Source organism: Molossus molossus, unplaced genomic scaffold, assembly GCF_014108415.1.
Source record: "Molossus molossus isolate mMolMol1 unplaced genomic scaffold, mMolMol1.p scaffold_m16_p_22, whole genome shotgun sequence".
Classification (NCBI taxonomy): domain Eukaryota; kingdom Metazoa; phylum Chordata; class Mammalia; order Chiroptera; family Molossidae; genus Molossus; species Molossus molossus.
The window spans coordinates 17,138,132-17,151,137 of record NW_023425358.1 but is presented as its reverse complement, the minus strand read 5'-3'; the positions used below and the strand labels follow the sequence as shown (position 1 = coordinate 17,151,137).

The window sequence follows — 13,006 nt, the reverse complement described above, 5'->3', positions numbered from 1 at the left end:
GTTTTTAATTCTCTAAAATATTGACTATTGTCTAAAGTAAAAAGAGTAGCAACACTTTGTAGTTATACAGTATGTATAAAGTGAAATGAATGAAAGCAAGTGTACAGAGGTGGGAGGTTCTTACACTGCACATGAAGTAGTAGAGTATCATTGGAAGACAGACTATGATCACTTAAAATGTATTTTTTGTTAACTCTAAGACAGTCACTACATTTAAAGAAAAATAAGTATAAATAATAAATCAATAGTAGAAATAAAATGGAATCATTAAAAATAAAACATGGTGCCCTGGCCAGTTTTGCTCAGCGGTTAGAGCATCGGCCCGTGAACCAGAGTCGCGGGTTCAATTCCAGTCAAGGGCACATACCACAGTTGTGGTTCGTCCCTGGCCCTGGTTGGGTCATGTGGGAGGCAGCCAGTCAATGTGTCTCTCTGGCACTGATGTTTCTCTCTCTCTCTTTCTCTCCCTCGCTCTCTCTCTCTCTCCCTCCCTCCCCTCTATCTGATGATAAATAGAAAAAAAAAAAAAATCCTCTTGTGAGGATAAAAATAAATAAATAAATAAATAAATAAAACATGGTTTTGTCTTGAACTCTGTGTCTGACAGTGAAGGTCAATGAAACAGGAATCGGGAAAGCTAAGTTCAAGTTCCTCTTGTGCTACTCACTAGTTGTGTGACCTTAAACAGGTAAATTCCTTCCTAAACTATGAATTGCAACCATGTATCATTTCAGAAAGGTCCATACCACAGTGCCTTCTGGAAGAAAATCAGGGAAAAAGTCAGCATGGCCTCCAGGACCCTCGAACCCTTTGCTTGACTGCCTTGAAAACCTGGTCTTGGATGATGCATTAGTACCTAGCAGGCAATTACCCATGATCCACTGGGAGGTCAGACAGGAATAGCTTAGTGGGCAAAAAAAACTTGCAACATAATGTAAAGTTGTCTCAACAAAGTTAAAAGCCTGAACTCAGGGAGATCCAGGCTGCTCTGCTGCTGACCAGGTGGGAGAGCCTATGCAATTGCCATACTTTCTTTACACTGAAGTTTCCTCACAGGTAAAATTGTGATAATACAAGTGCCCACTCTATAGAACTGTTATGTGGATTAAGTAGGTTAATACACATAAAGTGCTTGAAACAGGGCCTGATACATAGACAATGTTCACAAAATGCCAGACCAATTATCACTATTACTTCCAAGTACCTGAATCTATTTTATCTCTAATGTCTCAAACTTGACATTACAGAGACTGAGTTCTGAATGGGCAGAGGACTTTGCTTATGCCTACTGGAGACAATGCCTGAGCAACAGCATGTTGAGGGGGTGGTGACCACTTCTTACACACTGACATGACATCCAAAGAGTGCCTTCCTGCAGAGGAACACTGAGAATCAGGCCCATGCCTCCAAAGGCAGCCCACACCTCTGTCCTCCTCACCCACATCTGATCACAGACCAAGGTTTGAGGATAGTGACCTCTCAGACAGCTCCATATAGCCTTTCTCCATAGCTGCCTTTGCAATGTCCATTGACTAGTGACTGTGGGTCATGAGTGTCAGCTGAGCTGATGGAGCATAAGGATGTGAGGCACATGTGAGACCCCCTGAGTGACCCACATAGAAGCTCTGTGTCCCACTAACAGCAGGGATCTAGCTGGATCCTTCTGCCTTACATTCAGTAAGGAGCTCTTCCCTGACTCACAAGGCAAGACTCCATAAGCACTGAATGGGGATTACAGTAAGGCCTGCAGCCCTCTAGAGAAGTCCCAAACCATAGTCCTCAGTGTGAGATCACTTCTCCCAGAGAAGTGGAGGGTGCCACCCACTCTTTGTGTGGAAAAGGAGCGCTGGAAATAGACACTCTCGGTTTCTAGAGCCCGTACGTGGTCACTGCAGGAACTCGGGACTCAGCAGTCCCAAACCTGCATTCCAATCCCAGATCTGCCACTTAGGCTGCTCCAGGCTTCCACTTGACACTTTTTAACATGTTTGTCACTGCTCTCCCTGACTCTGTCCCTGACACACACATGGTATCCCCACAGGGGCCTGGCCTAGTGCCTGGCACATATTAGAATGATGGCCTGTGAAGTTTTAAGAAGTCCTTCTGGAAGCCAGGGCAGGCGCTCCTTAGCCAGCATCATACCAGGTGAAGTCACTGCAGGGCTGAGCAGCACACCCTGTGGCAAGCATCCAGGAAGCAAGCCTAGCTGAAAGGTTCTCATGAGAACTGGCATGCTGCCAGATGAGCTCATGTGCTCCCAAGCTGTTGGGCTTTGGGCCTAAAAGAATCGCTAATTTGGTGGAATCCAGTGTGATCATTATGAAATCCAGGGATTGGCTTAAGCAAACGGATATTTACTCCCAACATGCTAATGCCCTTTCAATGCTGCTTGGTGAGGGAAACTCTCACGCACCAGTGTGTGCAGCAAAGGCAGCAGATTGCACCAAGGTGTGGGCAACAAAGGGTGGCACTGCGCTTCAGGGTGTCTGCTCCCTTGGGAGGTGAGGCCTCTACTGAGCCTCTGGTAAAATAACATCCACAGTAGCCCTGGCCAATTTGGCTCAGCGGTTAGAGCGTCGGCCTGTGGTCCAGAGAGACCCGGGTTTGGCTCCCACTAAGGGTATATACCTCGGCTGCAGTTTGTCCCCGGCCCTGGTTGGTTGTGTGGGTGGCAGCCACTCGATGTGTCCCTTTCACATCGATGTTTCTCTCTCTCTCTCTCCCTCTCTCCCACTTTATCTGAACAAAAAATGGAAAGGTGTCCTCGGGTGAGGATAAAAAATAATAATAATAATAACATCCACAGTAACAACAGCCAAGTAAGTCAAGTGACTTGTCAGGGATGGGGGCTGTGACCATGCTTTCCTGGAACCTCTCAGACACATGCATGAGAATACAGCAATGGCTGACCATCTGAAACGGTGAAGAGCAGAGGCCTGCGTTGGCCCTGGGTGGCACTGTGGTGATTCTGGACAAGCCCTTACCCTGGGGTGGTCAAGGGTACCTAAGAAGCCCTGAGGAAGTCTGGTACTCAGAAGGGCAGAGAAAAGGGTCTGGAAGCCCCCAAAAGCAACCAGTTGTGTGGCACCCTGAGGTGCTCCCTGAGGGATGCTGGCTGAGATCTGGAGAGATGGGGCTGTTCACTCTGAAGTGCCCTGGCCGGAGCTGCAACCCTTTCCTCACCAGGCTTGTGAAGCAAGTAGGGAGAGGTGCCTGCCGAGGTTCCTGCTGGGGATGTACATACCTGGGCAACAGAGGACAAGCACATTGCTGCAAGCAAGCCACCAAGAGGGACTCAGAAAGCCCATGGTCTAGTTTCTCTCTAATCCTTTTGGGTCTTGTGTATTTGAGAGGGTTGGCACAAGGCTATTTAAAATTATCCTGGCCCAAGCCAGTTTGGCTCAGCAGTTAGTGTCAGCCTGAGGACCAAAGGTTGCGGGTTCAATTCTCAGTCAAGGGCATATACCTGGGTTGCAGGTTCGATACCCAGCCCTGGCCGGCATTGTGCGGGAGGCAGCCAATTGATATGTCTCTCTCACATCGATGTTTCTTTCTCTCTCTTTCTCTCTCTCTCCCCAGCCCCCCTTCCCTTCCACTCTATCTAAAATTCAATGGAAAAAAATATCCTCAGGTGAGGATTAACAGAAAACAAACAAATTAATTAAAATATTTTGAGTTTAATGATTTACTTATTTATTTTTAATACATATTTATCGATTTCTTAGAGAGGAAGGGAGATGGTGAGAGAGAAACATCGATGAGAGAGAAACATCCATCAGCTGCCTCCTGCACGCTCCATACTAGGGATCGAGCCCACAACCTGGGCATGTGCCCTGAACAGGAATCGAAATGGCGAACTCTCGGTGCATGGGACAACGCTCAGTCCATTAAACCACACCGGCCATGCAATGATCTTGATTTTAAATACTAAGAAGCAACTCAAGGTTTTATACCAAGAAGCAAGTCAGATAAAAAAAAAACAAAGTTTCATGTCTTTTATGTCAATAGGGTGAAAGAAGAATGAAAAAGCTCTCAAAATCACTCTATAGACCTGGGCATCTGGTGACTCACCCTTTCCCTCCTCTCCTGGTAAAGTGGACCTTCATTGGTGCAGCAAACCAAGGGCCTCAGTGAGACCACAGACAGACAGACGGTAGGTGAGATTTGCCTTGAGGACCATCTTCCTGCCACCAGCCAAACCACTGTAGATGGGAGAGCTCAGGGGCTAGGCCAGATGGGATGGGGAGGATGACAGGTTCAGTGCTGGGAAGCAGGTCTCAGAGAACATGGGGCCAGTCTTAGAACCCTGTAGGCAGATGAGCTGGATGGATGGGCAGCTGGCAGCAGGGGTTTGGGGAGCAACACAGAGATCAGAGGGCTATATGGACAGGAGTGTGCAACCCAGAGAAGCCCGAGACAGGAAACTCCTGCCCTGGAGGCTTCTGCAGTGGGGCAAGAGAGGGAAGGATGCAACTGACCCCTCTCCTCTCCCCACTCCCAGAAGGCCCCTCTGTAGTATGTCAACTCTCAGGCAGTGCAACCAGGAAAGGCCATGAATGGGGAAACTTCTGGGACAGCAGGGGTAAAGGGCCCTCTAGGGTGAGTAAGCAACAGCCCTGGACACCTCCCCACCCCCGAAGCTATGTGTCTCTGAGCAAGGACCAACTCTCCCTGAGCCACACTCCACCTGCCTCCAGGACAACTGAATTCAGCACAGTCTCAAACACCACCATGCATAGACTTCCCACTGCCAGTGCACCCTGACAAAGGCATGTGGGAGCCAGTATTGGGGGGTAGGGTAGTTCTGACATGGGGAACACCCACCTCCATCAGCTGGCCGAGCTTCTAGGCCTGGCTCTAATTCCACCCCCTCAACCCCCTGAATATCACAGTCCTTATCTGGGACTCTTATTTAGGCCAAAGGTCTAAATGGGCTAACATATGACTTTGTGTAACCATGTACTAATGGCCTGGGGTGCTTACTCCACATCCCAGAGGCCCAGGTACAGGCCAGGCACGGCAGGACACTCCCAGGGTGCTGGCCTGTGCTCAGAGAAGAACCAGGTGGGTCTGCTGATGCTCTGCAGGCAATGCCAAGTCTAGTGGCAACACCCTCTATTCTCCTACCTGCCTGGCGGAGGAGGGCCAGAGAGGGAAGGCAAGGGCCAGCAGAAATGTTGCCATCCTGTCATAGCCACCACCTGGAGGTTCTACGGAGGCACCTAGGCCAGGCTTCTCCTGGACCCTTGGTCCTGAGGCAGAGCAGTAGATAGATGGATGCTACTTCTGTGTAGGAGAGCCAGATTCAGCTGAAGAGCTAAACTTCCCCAAGAGCTGGGTGGGGAAACACGTACACTGAACGAGACCCTAGGGATATCCATAGCCCAGGCTCTGATTTTCTTCAGGAGCTGCCTACTGGCCAACAAGAAAGAAGACTGGCACTGTTGAGCAGGCTGTATCGGCTGCCCTGCTCTTCTTTTGGAAGTCTGCCCACACAAAGCCTGCCCACCCTAACTAATATTGTGGCAAGATTATAAATAGTTCATCCTCTCACTGTCAATCACTGAAACATTCCACTTCTCTGTCTTTGGGCCATCCAGCCCCTCTGCTGAGCCCTTTGAGGGACGCGCATCTGCCAACCAACTGCTGCAGACACGCTTCTTCCAAGCCCTGGCACCCTCCACTTCCAGAGCAGGATCCACAGGGCCAACCACAAAGCAATAAGTGCTGGGGACACAAAGAGAAAGGGATCTGGCTTGGTGACAGAAAGGCTGCCTGCCCATCCTACTTGGTGTGAGAGTGACAATAATCCAAGGACTTTCCGTTCAGGTTTGACTCAGTTCAAATCCCTTGGTCACTCTCAGTTCTAGGCCAGTTACAAGTTTTCTGGTGTGTGTTCTCTCCATTTGGTCCAGCAGTAACATTAGAAAGAGTTCACAGCCATTTATTCCATCAGCTCAGTTCAATGAAAGTTTGAAGAAAAAGACATGGTTATGTCATCAAAAATGGTAGCAACACTGACTTGATCACAAATGTTCTACCAACTAGAAAACAATGGTTTCTAACAACAGTAAACTTGGGTGAACCAATATGAGAAATCTTTCAACTAGACAAAAACTGCCCCAGTTGGTCCCTGATGACCACTGGAAAAGGACATGTCCACTGGCTGTATGGGATGGGGACACCCTACTGTAGGCTAAGGAGACTAGACAGATGCCCAAGAGAGACACCAAAAACCCAGGGGGCTCCCAAAAGAGGCAGACACATGAGCAGCAGCAGGTGGGTACCAGGGCATCACTGGGAGGCCAGGTTCATCCCCTGCCCCTTCTCTGCCAGTGTTTACCAGCAAGGACTAACCAAGCAGCACCAGGCACCTCACAGCCCTAACACGCTCAGACAGTGGCACTGTCCCACAGGGACCCTGTACTCAGAGTGGGGAGAAGGCTTGACCTCCCTGTGCATCTCTCATGGTGTGCCCCTCATCCTGTGTCCCTCCCCATGCATTACTCTGCTCCCCAAGCCAGGTGAGGCACTGACCAGGAGGGCCTTGAGGAAGCTTTAAGCATTTTCCTATCCAAAGCCAGGTGGGACAACTGCCTTATAACACAAAGGTCACTCCTGTCAGGTGAGAGTTTGCGGCCCACCCAGCGATCTAGTGAGGTTTCCAGGAAGGCTCTTCAAACAAAGGATGACTAGAAGAATCTGCCTTGTTTAGAGCCAAGAGAAAGAGATGCATGACCACATCAAGCTCCCTACTTTCTATAGGAAAGAAGCCCCTTTGGGCCCAGCTGGTTCCCCAAGCTTTATCCTCTCAAGGTCTCCTTCTGCCCACCCCAGTCACCTCGGTATTCAAAAGCCGTAGGACTTTCCAAACTCCATGTCTTTGCTCCAACTGTCCATCACCCAAAATGGCCCAAAGGCCTCTCTGCAGGCCCGTGCCTTCCAGTAAGTCCTCCAAACCCCAGAGTCAGCTCACAGCAGTCCCTCTTGGCACTGACCATTGCCCCATGACACTGCCTAGGGACACACAGATGCAACCAAGCAGCAGGGATCAGGGTGCCCTCATCTTGGCTTTCCCCATGGAACCCTCTTCCATGCCTAGCACATGGCAGGCACTCAATAAATGCCATGACCAGCTATGGCCTGAAGAGGTTTTATAAAAAGTAAGAATGAAGGAGAGGAGAACAAATGAGGTGACTGGCTCTGCCCTCTAACAGCCTCCCTTCTCACCCCCAAACCAGTCCCCACTCTATGGGGGACATGCAAGACAAACTGAGCTGCACTCAGAGTCCCTCCCACTTTAAGAAGGTCTATTCACAGGGACACAGCTACCCACCATAGGCTGACTTCCCTTGCTCTGCCAGGCCTGCCCTCCAGCACTGAATGCCATCTGCAGCTCCTCCCTCGTAGCATCTTGGCTACTGTGCACAATTTGTATTTTTACACACTTTTCCTTAAAAAGATAACTTGATATCTTAAAGAGTCTGTTGCCTTTGTTATTTTTTTAAAGCAAGAAAGAGCAAAGCAATGGGAATATAGAACTGAGACACCTGCCAGGCAGGCAGGCAGGCAGGGGAGGCCACTGCTGCATCCGCATCTGTCCAGAGCTGGGAAGATGGGCCGTGGGCAGAAGCCAAGCACATCAAACACACACTCTCCAATTCACAGGACCAGCAGATATGGAGGCACTCCTGGTCACAGGGGGAGCAGGGAGCCGGACTGAGGGCGAAGCATGCAGTCTGCGCTGTTCCCTGAAGCGAGCCGTGACAGTGCAAGCAGAAAGACAAAGCCTGGAGACAGAGTGTGGTCAGGGTTAGGGGCAGCACGGGCAATATTTTGACGGAAGCAATGTGGGTGAGCAGGCAAGAATGAGCACAGACAGGACATGATACAGATGGTGACAGCATGGCAGGTGAGGATGAATGTCACACAGGGGTTTGGCACAAGGTACCCTGGGTTCCCCTGGAAGGTCCACCTAGCCCACACCCTACAACCTGGGGCTCCGGGCAGCCTCTGTTCATGCTGTAAATGGGGTCAGATGGGCATCCTGCAACCATGGACACCAACCCCTATCACCCCAACTCTTCTGACCCCTGCTTGGTCCCTCTCACCCCACCTCATGGGAAATACCAACATACCCCTCAGATCCTTCTCAGGAAGGCCTCCCACCCCACCAAGAGGCCAGGCCAGGTCTCTCTGGGACAGTTTCAGTTGCACCCCAACCCTGAGCTGTGTAAGTCACTGATTCATAACTGCCTCCCCTCCTAAAAGCCTGCTGCAGAGACCAGGGTGGCCCTGTGCACCTGGCACAGTACTGATGGAACACTTGGATGATCATAGCCATAACAGACCAGACAACCCCACAGAAGGCTCAGCCTTAGACCTCTGAGGCCCTTTCTGGCTCCACATTCTGAGGTGACATGGAGCCTGTCGGGCAGATAGCAAAGGTCTTAGCCAGTCCAACAGAGCCACTATGGACACATCCCAAAGGCCAGGTGAGCCAGGCCAAGTTATGGACCAAGGCGTTCTTAACAGAGGGATGCACACCCAGTCTTTCTGTTCAGGTCAGCAGGCACAGGGACTCTCCTTGTGGTAGCCTCACCCTGGCCTAGGGTAGGAGGCTGAGACCCCAACTCTCCCTTGGCTCCGCCCGAACTAGTCACGTGGCCCTGGATGAGCAACCACCTGCCCTTAGCTGGGCTTCCTCATGGGGCACATAACACATGGCCAAGCCTACAGGGGAACTGTGAGGGCAGAAACATACTACTATACTGCAAGCACCCAACCCACAGACCAGCACAGAGCAAGCAAATGCTGCTGTGTGGCAGGGTCCAAATATGTACACACACACACACACACACACACACACACACACACACACAAGCATGCACACAATGCATGTGAGGGAGAGGTATAGATTTTGTTTAGAAATCTCATTATGCTGTGTTTGAACATGTATAAAAGCAATCACTGGAAGCCCCTTGAAGGTCAAAATGTGCTCCCCACGCGACTTTCTTTTCCTGGCAGGGAAACTTCAATTCTAAGGATTTCAGCACTGTGGGCAAACTCTAAGATGGACAGAAGGCAAGGAGGAGTGGTCAGGCAGGGCAGGCAGGGCCTCCAAAACCAGCAACCCATGGCTTAATTTGTTCTCTGTCTCCGTCTCTCAGCTTGGCTAACGGCTCCTCCTCAGGCCAGCTGTGGGTACCCTGCCACAGTCGAGTCTCAGAGGCATCTGAGGGCAAGTTCCAAGGGGTTTTAACCAGAGCTGTGGACAAACTGCAGGAAGCTTCTAACTCTACTGTGGGTGGCACAGAGGTGTAGTTGAGGCAAGTTCAGAAAGTGAATCTGAGTCCTACTGAGAAGACATCAAATGTCAAGCTGCCTACATATACCTGGGGCTATTTTTCTAAATCTTATGCCAAATAAGAACTGATCCGGCTGATTTTTGGTTTTGAAAAAAAAGGCACATGAAAGTGGAGAGGCACCTCTAAGGCAGGGTCTCCTAACCATGCCCAGGGAAGTCCTGATGTTTGGCTCCCTGTCCAGTTGGTGGCAAATCAGCCTCTGACAGGCTCTATTGATACAGAAGACTAGGGTCCAGAAGGCCCAAGGCCCAGGCTCACTCAGGGGACACTATCTGCCTCTCTTCTGATGCCACAGCACTGGCTGGAGAGAGCTGGGGTACAAACCGAGGGTGACCGGCCCCAGAGCCCGGGCTCCTCCCGCCACGCAGTGCTGCCTGGTGCTTATGTCAGCTCTGATGATCTAGGGATGACTGCGTCTCAGAAATAGCTATGATGGCCCTGGTCAGTTTGGCTCAGAGGTTGGAACATCAGCCCATGGACCAGAGAGTTGTGGGTTTGATTCCGGACAAGGGCACATACTTTGGTTGTGGTTCGATCCCCGGCCCTGGTCAGGGTCATGCGGGAGGCAACTAATCGATGTGTCTCTCACATTGATATTTCTCTCTCTCTTTCTCTTTCTCTCTCTGCCCCCACATCTGAAGATAAATGGAAAAATACCCTCAGGTGAGGATTTAAAAAAGAAAAAAAAAAATGTGTCCTCAAGTGAGGATAAAAAAAATAATTAAAAAAAAAAAAAAGCTATGATGTATAAGCATCTTTGTTCTATACCCCTGAGGAAAACATTATCCCATACAGGTGAGGAAACAGGGACTCAGAGAAGTGCAGTCCCTTGCACAAGACTGTCAAGAAAATAGGCGACAGAGTTGGGAATGGAACTCAGATCCCTGACTCCAAGGCCTGTTCTGCCCTGGCCTCCTTGTCTGACATCGAGTGGGTCCCTAAACTGCCTCTTTTCATCTGTACCAGGGCTCTGCTCTGGCCTGGAGTAAGCACTAATGCCTTAGCCTTCCACAACAGGAGACCCAAGGTTGGTCTTGGGCTACATGTTCTCCCAGGGCCTGGTCACAGGAGGCAGAAGAGGTGGGTAGTATGGACCCTTGAGGCTACTAGCATATCCCCTGATATTAGCAATCTGCTGCTTCTGTCTGAGCCACGGCCTTTCCCTAGGAGCTAGCACAACTACTAAAAGGGCTACTTCAGCATTCTAAGATCAATGGCTAAATATTAGGGTCAAAACATTTCCATATTGTGGACACTGCTTTCTCCCCAAGGTGAGGAGGGTGAGAGTTCTGAAAGCACCATGCAGCCAGGCCTGGGCAGAGCACAGTATGGCCAGTGCAGGGCTTTCTGGCACACGGGCCTGGGACTTGGCAAAGGTGGGCCATGGGATCTCAATGGTTCCATATCATGGACAGGAATCACTTTGAAAATAAATTTTTTTTACAACCATTGAAAACCCATTTATTTGTATGGCTCCCTCTAAAAACTTCCACAACAAATAACCATTATGTTGGCACCCAGGACATGTCACAATAGCACCAGGCCCCAGCACTCTTACTCACCCACAGCTCCCTGCACACATGTGTGCCAACATGGAATGGCTGGGCAGTAGTGCCAGGTGGCATCACAGCCCCTTTCTGAGGCATCCCTGCCTCCCTCTTCCTCTGCTCCTCTTGCTGCCCACAGCAGGGGAGGCATACCCAGCTCTGTGGGCTGACAGAGCCGAGCACAATTCCTGCCGCCTGAGTTTGGCTCAAGCCTGTAGAGCTGAGGAGGGTGCCAGCCCAAGCCGTGGACAACCATGAGAAAGTGTCCTCTCTCCTGAAAATCGGCAGGGTGCTAAAGCCTCAAGGAAAGTACCTGGCAGAAACTAATTCCCAGAGCAGGATTTACGTGCAATGTGTTTCCCAGCATTTTCATGAGTGAAAGGTTGGGAACAGAGTGGTTTTCCTATGTAACATGAGTTAAATAAGGGAGTCTATAGGACTGAAGCATGGAGGAAGCAGGCAGGCCAGTAATTCCCATCTCTACTCAATCCTCTGGGGTGGTCAGGGAGGGTCCAACGGCCAGACCAGAGGGAGATGATGGAACCACACAGCACACACTTGGATCCACAGCCTCTCTCTCAACACACACACCGAGAGCCAAACTGAATCCAGGAGGGGCACTTGCAAGTCTCCTTGCCTCTCATCATCAAATTTTCCCCGGGGCCAGAGCAGTCGAGTACTGCCACCTTGTCATCCTTCACCAGCTCTTCTCTAAACCTGCTCTCAACCCCGCTCTCAATGATGCTCGTGCTTTCCAGGAACCCATGCACTGGGCGGCTAAGAGGATCCCATCAGCTGGGGGAAAGCAGAGCAAGGCCCATTTCTTCGCAGCCCCAGTGAGATGAACTACATGTAAGGACCTGGATGTCTTTCAGCATTGTTACCACCTCCGCAAAGCTCTACTTTAACAGCCCTCTAAGTCCACCAATTTGGCTCATTCCAGCAAATACTCTGTCACCAGCTTTTCACTATAAATGTGAGGAGAACATGAAGTCGAACTACGAGGTCAGCATGCGAACCTCCTAATGTTAGTAAGGAATGTGGTTGAACAGTCGCCACCTGCCCCATCCCACATGGGATGGCCTTGTACAGTCCCAGTTGACCCCCCCTCCCCCGCCTGGATTCCCAGGGGTGACAGACAGCAGTCATAGCCTTCTCACGACTGTCAGAAGGGCAGGCCATAATAACGTAGCTGACTGCACAGGAGCTGCTCGAGGCAGCCCACAGACTGACAGCAAGCCCAGAGTCTTCCAACTGCCCTTCAATACCTCCATTTTGCAGGTGGGAAAAAGCAGGCTCAGAGAGGCAAGGTGCTTTAGACTGCCTCACCCTACCCCGGCTCCCAGGTGGGCGAGCTGGCAGGTGGCGACCCTGAGCATGTCTTGGAAGCACAGAATCATCGTGAGTCCATGAGGTTAATGAACAGCCACAACATTGCCCGTGTCACCCCAGACCCAGCACCCCCCTCACCAAAACAAAGCGACTCATCGCCCAAAGCTCCCGCCCCCGATTGGCGTGCCGCCCTGGGCTGGCAGTAGGGAGAACAGGGACTGTACCGTCCGGCGTCGCCTGCTGGTGGGGTTTTTTACATTTGACGTAATCGTGGTCAATCGGAGTGGCTGTGTAAGGTGGGGATGTCAGACCTGGGCCAGAGGAGGAGGGAAGGGAGGCTCCGGGGCCCGGCAGTGTCCCAGCTGAAGAGTGGGAGTCCTCGTCCACCAGGCAGGCCTTCTCCCTATGGGGCAGAGGGTTGAAGTACAGGTCAAAATCTCCACATGGCACTGAAGGACATGTGCAGGGCTGGGACAATGCCCTTCCCAGCGGTCAAGTCCCCAAGTTCCCAGGGCTCACAGCTCCCATGCACTTCCCCTCACTCTTTTGGCTGGTGTTCCAGGGCACCAAAGGAGCTGCCCACATGGCACCCACTCAGGCTCAGCCCCCAGGATCTGTAGGAATCTCAAGTCTCAGGCCTTGGAAACTGCAGGGGACCTGAGGAAGCTCACCTCAGACATGCCCACCCCAAGTCAGCATCCTTCTGTGTGATGCCCGAGCTGACAGATTAATCCCCAAGAGTGCACAGAGAAAAACACC

The 13,006-nt window shown here is 51.0% G+C and overlaps 1 protein-coding gene across 6 annotated transcripts in view; it reads right to left on the bottom strand.

The window, feature by feature from the left end:
• The window catches only part of CABIN1 (calcineurin binding protein 1), a 143,637-nt gene that overhangs the window by 63,412 nt on the left and 67,219 nt on the right, over positions 1-13,006 (bottom strand). For 4 of the 6 annotated variants that reach the window (XM_036276178.1, XM_036276176.1, XM_036276180.1 and 1 more), the window contains exon 26: positions 12,472-12,650. In XM_036276178.1, the coding sequence (XP_036132071.1) occupies positions 12,472-12,650 (179 nt within the window). The remainder of the gene's footprint in view (positions 1-12,471; positions 12,651-13,006) is intronic. The other 2 variants (XM_036276181.1, XM_036276182.1) reach the window with 1 other exon arrangement.